Raw genomic sequence first — 7,250 nt, 5'->3', positions numbered from 1 at the left:
GTTTCAGGGCGGGCAAATGGCGTTCGCAGGGTGCTTGCCTGCAGAAGGATGCTGATGACGGCCACCAGATCTGGGGCCTCCTCCATCGCCCTCAGCAGCAGCGCCGCCTGCTCAATCTGGGTGTGCCGCAGGTGCGCCAGCAGCCCCGTGGACGCCACGTGCAGGCGCACCTGCCACCTGGGGGTCGTCGGAAGCAGACGTTGTCAGAGGCGCGAGGCGGCGGCGGCGACCTGGTCGGCGACCTGGTCCCCTGAGCTTGATTGTTGTTATGGTTGGGGACCGTGCGCGCCGCCTAGAGGCATGAAGCCCCTCGTGAACAGCGGCGGCTCGGCGCCTCGCGCGCGGCCGCCGCAGCTGCGTCGGGTGTGCAGCGCGGCACGGGTCTAGGGTGCAGTCGGGGTTTGGGTTGATCCTGGACCTGCAGCTCCCAGGTTTTGGGGCATCAACTGCAGCTGACGCTTCGCAGCGTCCTTGCTGCAACACACGATCGTAACTTGCAAAGTGCCTCGAACGTCCGAAGGCCGCCAGGCCTTGAACTCAACGCCCTGCTCCGCCCCACCCTCCTCAACACCACAAATGCCGGTTGGCCCTCTCCAAGACAACAGCTGCATCCACGTCGCGCCACCCCCCGCCGCGCGTCGTCCCCGCGCGCACCAAGGGAGGTTGAAGAGGTCTTCGTCGGCGTGGGCTATCATGAGGGCTCCAATTGGGGATGCGGGGGCGCCAATGGCCACCTGCACGAAGTACTTCATCGCGTCGGGGCCGCTGTATAGCTCCTGGGGGATGCCAACTTCCTGCGGCGGGTGTGGAGTGTGTGTGTGTGTGTGTGTGTGCGCGCGCATGTGTGTGTGTGCACGTTCATGCGTGTGTGCGTGCGTGTGCATGTGTGTGTGTGTGTGTGTGTGTGTGCGTGTGTGTTTGTGTGTTTGTGTGTATGTGTGTGTGCATGTGCCTGCGCGCGCTTGCGCACATGTGGGTTGGCTGTTGTGTGTGTGGTACCAGCGTACGTTTGTAGAGGGGTTAGCCCAGCGTACAACAACCCCCTCAGCCCATCACCAACCTCTGCGGTCTTCGCATCCCCAAAACGCAGCGTGCATGGCCACCCCATCCGGCCGGCATCACCGCCGCCCTCCAACCCGGGCTCTACGACGATGCGGCGGCGCAGCGCGGCGGCTGGGATGCCGTACGACGACATCAGCACCGGCCGCGAGTCGTCCTCCCGAGTCAGCACCCAGAACCTATGCATCGCATGTGTGTGTGTGTGTGTGTGTGTGTGTGTGTGTGTGTGTGTGTGTGTGTGTGTGTGTGTGTGTGTGTGTGTGTGTGTGTGTGTGTTGCGTTCGTGAGCGTATGCGGCTGCCTGGCAGCACCTCTGTGATAGCTCTACCCGGGTCCAGGCCGCTGCTGCCACCGTCATCGGGCTCTCTTGCGTGACTACCTTTCGCATCCCGGCCCGGCCCCTCTACAAGGATCTGGAGCCCGCTGGATCCGCATCATGCAAGGGGTGGCAGCTTCTCACGCGACGAGGTCAACGCCGAGGTGGTCTGCCAGCAGGCCGGCAGCTTCCTGCAGCCCAAGCAGCGGCTGGTCGCTCACCCGCGCCAGCTGCTCCTGCAGGCCTTGAACCTGTACGATTTTTTTTGGACGCGTGCAGCCGGGCCCAGTTTGCTGGTGTCTACCGCGACAGGCGCCCATTCGAGCGCTGCTGATAGCGGAAGTGGCGCAGCAGTCGAAGCGTTTGAGCCGCCGCTGGTTTTGGGGATTCATGGCTGTGGCCGCCGCCGCCCCAGAGGGGACACGCAGTTGTTGCCGATTCAGTCGATGCTGCGTCCCCGCTGGCCGCGTGGCTGCTGTGCAGCAGGTGGCCAATGCCCTGCCCATACATCTACCTTTTCTAGAAAGGACGTTTGAAGGCGGATTCGCGCAGAGGAGCGCAGGCGGTCGATCGCCATGCTGCCAACAGCGCCGACTGTGCTGCCAACCGCTGTGTCCCCGACCTTCGCCCCACGAACCACAGGAGTCGAATTCTCGGTGTGCACGGCTGGGGAAGACAAACAGCCCCCCATTTTGGTGGTCCTGATCTGGGTGAAAGTGTGGGCTGCAGTTGATGCTGGGTGACTGCCGTGACGGTAAGAGGCACTTGCAACACGATACAATGACTTCGGTTTTGTGGGCTTTTGGTGGCCGTGACACCGCTTCACCGCGCGTTGCTGGAATCGTGCACCGCAGCACCGGAAAGCGGAAGCGAGGGCTGGCCGTCCTTTGCTTTGTACGGGAGAGCCATGGATGGTATGGGGTCCTATCTGGTGTTGACTGGCCAGTCTCCCACGCAGTGGCACGTGGCTTTGTGGAAGGACAGGATCATGGGTGTGAGGACACCCAGCGCGGGTCGAGCAGCGTGCGCTGAAGCCATTGTTGAGTATAGAACCACAGCGATGAGGAACAGCCTGTACTTGAGTGTCAGGTGCAGCAAAGCCGGTCGCAATGCAGCCAACTGCGGCCATGTTCGCTGGCTGCGCATCGCGCGGCTTCGGGTGCCCAACGCAACCGCACGGCGGAAGTCCAGCACGAACACTATTGAGTCGGGAGTGTTTGCAGCAGAAGGCACCAACGGACAGACCACGGCCAGCAAAATCATAAAGACTTGTAATTCATGGTACAAGCCACATCTGCCTGTCGCATTGTCGCATCACAGGTGCTCATTACCAGTGTCTGGGCCTTGCAGCCTGCATGGCAAGGGGCAACAAGGGCAAGCAACACGCCGCTGTTTGGCCCAAGCTTGCAATTCAATAATAACACTTTGTACTGTGATATTCTGGCCCCCTGTGCTTTGTGCCTGCTCAGCCGTCATCCAGACAAAGGGCCCGACTGGGCCTTCCAAAACACCAAGTGAGCTCACAAGAATGGTACCTTGGCACAGTTTCCGAACGATCGATAAGTGTTGAACACGTTCACACCTGCGTGTCGTGGGCCGGCCACGCCAGCCCGCGAAATCTTACAGATGAGTAAGGTGATCCCTGACGCACTTCAAGGGGCCTTGGCTACCCCTCGTCTCACGCTGTCTACCGTGCGTTATCAAGCGGTTCATTTGTGTCCACGCGACATTCACCCCCACGCCTGCTTCTTGTGCTCTCTTCCACACTGACACGGCTTAGGAGCGTCCTCGGGACCAGCTCGCCTCTCGAGATTGGCAGCCTATACATCTCTGCTGAGATTCACAGCTTGAGTGCGCTCACGGGCCGCGTGACTCCCGTCTGGACACTGGTCGTCTGCGAGCCCAGCACGCGTTCGCAGTCTGCACAGCAGGCCCTCGGAAGCCTTCATGGGGGGCTGTGTGTCGTCCACAGCGGCAGACATCAGCGATTTCGCCGCGCCGCCAATCACCGGCGGCGGCCACGCGTGCAAGGATGACGGGAAGCAGTGGGCTGCCTCAAGCGACAGCACTGACGGATCCGCCATAATCAAAGCGCGCGACCAAGACAGCGCGGCCGCCAGCGCCTCCGGCGCGGCCGAGTACGCGGCCGCAGGCAAGCCCGTTCTGGGCTGCACCGGCCGCGTCGGCAGCCTCACGCTCACGCGAATGCGGTCGACCACGCGCGCCGCGCTGCACCTCGAGTTCTTATCCGAGATCCAGGGGCTGCAGCAGCAGATGGCTCTGGTGAATGACAACGCCCTGATGGGCCTGCAGGAAGCTGCAGAGCTGCTGGCCACCCAGCTGGGCGCCGATCTCATCGCGTGAGCGCCCCCTCCTTGCGCCCCGCAGGCGGCTGCAATAGGAACGAGCCCGCATCCGCCAGCCCCCAAAACCGTTCGCCTGGAACCTCCGGGACTCGCCGCATGCTCGTCGGATCGTATTTTCGGCACTCGAGCGCCCCGCCTTGCGTAACCTTTGATACGAACCATGCGCTTGGCCCTCCCCCGCTCATCACTGCTGTCGGCCCCGCAGCATCTGGGTGGTTCCCCGAGATGCGCCGGCCTGCTCTGTCCTGATGGCGGCCCACGGGGAGGGCGCGGCGGTGCTGCAGCAGAGCATCGTGCTGCAGGAGGCAGGGGGCGGCGGCGGCGGCGAGGGCGGCGGCCGGCCGCGCGTCGGCGCGCCCGTGGGTTTCTGCACACCAGATGTGGCTGCGGAGGGCGCGGAAAACGTGAGCAAGTGGATTCGTTTTGGGGCTATTCACATGTGTTTGTGCATACAGTTTCAAATTAGCAAGAGAATATGTGCACGTATGCGCATGTGGCCAGGAATGTGTGCGAGGGGGAGGATGCGCGCGTGTGTGTTTCTGTGTAAATGTGTATGTGTGCGTGCTCGCGCGCGCTCGCTAGCATATGCACGCATCGCCGTCTTGACAACATACCTTTGGGCAACGGCAGGCAAGAACGCACCACCCCAACACCCCCCGCAGCTGGCCCTGACGCCCAAACCCATCCCGCCCCACCCTCTCTTCACAACAGGTCGACGTCATCCCGCATGACCTGCTGTCGGGCCGCACCGCCCTGCGCAGCTTCGTGCAGGTGCCCATCGGCTCCGCCCACTCCCAGATGGGCGCCGTGCTGCTGGCCAAGCGCGACCCGGCCGCGTTCGACGGCAGCTGGTGGGTCGGTGCCCCGCCGGTGCTCGGGCGAGTGCAGGCGGAAACATTGCGCCCTCAGGAGCGGTTTCGGAGCGTTGGCGGCCCACCAGTCGTGGGAGTTTCGGCAGCCTCGATCTGGATGCTCCAAAGTGGCTGTGGCGACGGTGTGCCGGTTCCCGGCCGAGCACCCTTCTCCACAATGCCCTCTCGACATACACACACACATACACATACAGTACACACACGCGCGCACGTGCAACAAAACGTCGCGCACCTCCAACTCCTGTCAGGTGGAAGGTGCGCCTGCACGTCGCGTCCACAGGGCTGCTGCCCCACGTGAGGCACGCGCAAGTGCAGCAGATGGCAGCCCTGCTGCGCTGCATGGACGAGACGCAGGACCCCGTCGCCCTCATCAGCGTGCTGCTGCGGGTGAGCTCGCGCGACCTGGGCCTGGAGTTGTAGTGGGATTGGCCAACAAGCAAGCATCTGTGCGCATCCGCCGCGCGGGACAGCAGGCACAGTGCGGTGTGCCGGTAGTGGGTGCCAGTTGCTAGAGGGTGCTGACAATCAGAAACAGGGGCGGCGTACGTTTAGGGCTGCGGCCCGATTGCAGGGCCACTACGGCCTCGTAGAAGCTGCCTAGGGTCAAAAGCTGCCTAGGCCAGCGCTGCACAGCCTTATCAGTCGGTGCGGCATGATTGTGACCGCCCCTTCTACTCATATGGGGTTTTGCGCAACTGACCACACCCCCGTACTGCCTCTGCGCCCGCGCTCGCGCCCGCCCCCCAGAGCGCCTCGCGCTACATGCTGCGCGCCTGCAGCATGCGGATGAGCGCCCGCCTGGCGCTGCTGCCGGGCGACGGCGGCAGCAAGGCGCTGCTTTTTGAGCCGGGCCGCACCTCCTGCAGCGGCAGCACCGGCAGCGGCGGCGCCGGCGGGAAGGGCGCGCCGGGGTCGCCGCGGGCGCAGCTGGTGGCGCCGGGGGACGCGGAGGCGGACGTGGTCACGAGCTACCTTCCGATGGCAAACACGCTGCTCGCGTCGGCGATCGGCCAGCAGCAGGCGCGATTTATATCGGACTGTGGGCAGTACATGCAGGTGAGGACCGGCTGTTGTTTCGATAGGAATGGGTGGGGCTGCCGGCCGGCGCTGGGTGCTGCACAGGAGAGCCAGCTCCTGGCCAACTGGGCGGCTCGGCAACGCAGGGATAACACAGCACTTGATGTGTGCTCGCCTGGCGGGATGGGGCGCTTACAACTGACACGCTCTTCCCTGCCGGCCAGCGTCGATGGCCTTTACCGCCGCCGCACCACCACAAACGCCCCGCTCCCCCTCCTCGTGTCAGACGTGTGTCCGCCCCGCGCGCGACGTGTTCACGCGGTCGTCTGAGCTGGTGTCGTCAGTCGTGGTGGTGCCGCTGATCGCGGGGGAGCACGAGCCGCTGGGGGCGCTGTACTTTGCTCTGGACGTTCCCTGCGAGTTTGCAAACATCCAGGACACGCTGCTGGTGGGTATCGTGGTGTGTGTGTGTACGTATGTGTGTGTGTGTATGTGTGTGTGTGTGTGTGCGCGTCGACCTGCAAGCGTGTGCTTGTGTGTGTGTGTGAGTGTGTGTGAGAGAGAGAGAGGGAGTGCGTCTGTGTTTGTCGACATGTGCGTGTTTCGGGGACATGAGCGCGTGGGTGCGAGCAAGCGTGTGTAGGAGAACTTGCAAGCGCACATCGTTGGACAGAGTTCTTGACACTTCTATCAGGCATTGAGGAGGGATCCTTTACTCCCTCCTCAATTTGTGGATTTTAGGTGGCTGCCGGGGTTCCGCATCGAGCGCGGTTTTGCATTTGACCCCCCATTGCCCCCCCCTAAACAACACCCCCGCCCGTGCCAAACTGCACCACCGCTGCCGCAGGGATTCATATCTGGAGTGACCCCCTTGCTGCACAACAAGCTCGCCGGCCGCGCTGAGGCCCTCTCCGCACTCCTCGCTAAGGTGTGCCCGTATCCGTCCAACCCTCACGCAACGCGCCACGTGCTCTGGCCGCCGTTTCCCCCCACCCTGCAGCAGCGTGCGCGCGGCCGCCGCCGGGCGCCGGGCCCTCTTACCTGCCGCTCGTCGCGACGCCCGCCGATGCACCGCCCCCGCCGATCCGTGCCTTCCTCGCACCCTCAGGCGGGCCGCAAGGCGTCCCAGGCGCTGTCGCTGACAGAAACTTTATCTCGTGAGCTCCCCAGCGTGCTGGAGCTGCCGGCGATAAGCAGCAGCGGCGACCCGAGCTCCCCGTCGCACGTCGGCGGCGGCGGCGGCGCGGCCGCCGTCAGCGGCGGCGAGGCCAGCGTGGGGGCGCCGCCCTCCAGTCGGCTGTCCAGGATGGGGGGGAGCCAGCGCATGAACACAGATGCTATGCTGCAGGTACCAGGGACCTTTGGCTCCCGGGTGTGCGTTTGGGTCTGCATTTCGTCCGTGTGTGTGTGTGTGTGTGTGTGTGTGTGTGTGTAGGGTGGGGTTCAAAGGGCAGCGCTCACATGGCAAGCGCGTTGCAGTGCGGCGCTGCCGTCCCCTCCGTTGGGAGCTGCTGGCGACTGTGGCTGCATGCCCTGCCTGATGCGGTGTGTGCCTGCAACCACCCAAACCACGCTGCACGGTCACTGCTGCTGCTGCTGCGGCGGCGGCGGCTGCGGCGG

General features: G+C 64.1%; 1 protein-coding gene across 1 annotated transcript in view; it reads left to right on the top strand.

Moving 5' to 3' along the window:
* Positions 1 to 3,322: 3,322 nt before the first annotated feature.
* Positions 3,323 to 7,250, top strand: part of MNEG_1164 (putative serine/threonine-protein kinase pats1) — a gene marked incomplete at both ends in the record, with an annotated part of 7,224 nt that continues 3,296 nt past the window's right edge. Inside the window, 8 exons of the mRNA XM_014050355.1 lie at positions 3,323 to 3,735; positions 3,947 to 4,145; positions 4,453 to 4,592; positions 4,862 to 5,000; positions 5,361 to 5,669; positions 5,917 to 6,078; positions 6,478 to 6,558; positions 6,739 to 6,903. Coding sequence (XP_013905809.1) covers positions 3,323 to 3,735; positions 3,947 to 4,145; positions 4,453 to 4,592; positions 4,862 to 5,000; positions 5,361 to 5,669; positions 5,917 to 6,078; positions 6,478 to 6,558; positions 6,739 to 6,903 — 1,608 coding nt within the window. The remainder of the gene's footprint in view (positions 3,736 to 3,946; positions 4,146 to 4,452; positions 4,593 to 4,861; positions 5,001 to 5,360; positions 5,670 to 5,916; positions 6,079 to 6,477; positions 6,559 to 6,738; positions 6,904 to 7,250) is intronic.

The sequence above is a fragment of the Monoraphidium neglectum genome (genome assembly GCF_000611645.1).
Source record: "Monoraphidium neglectum strain SAG 48.87 unplaced genomic scaffold scaffold00111, whole genome shotgun sequence".
Lineage (NCBI taxonomy): Eukaryota > Viridiplantae > Chlorophyta > Chlorophyceae > Sphaeropleales > Selenastraceae > Monoraphidium > Monoraphidium neglectum.
The sequence above is the reverse complement of the archived record's forward strand: the minus strand, read 5'-3'. Positions and strand labels throughout refer to the sequence as shown.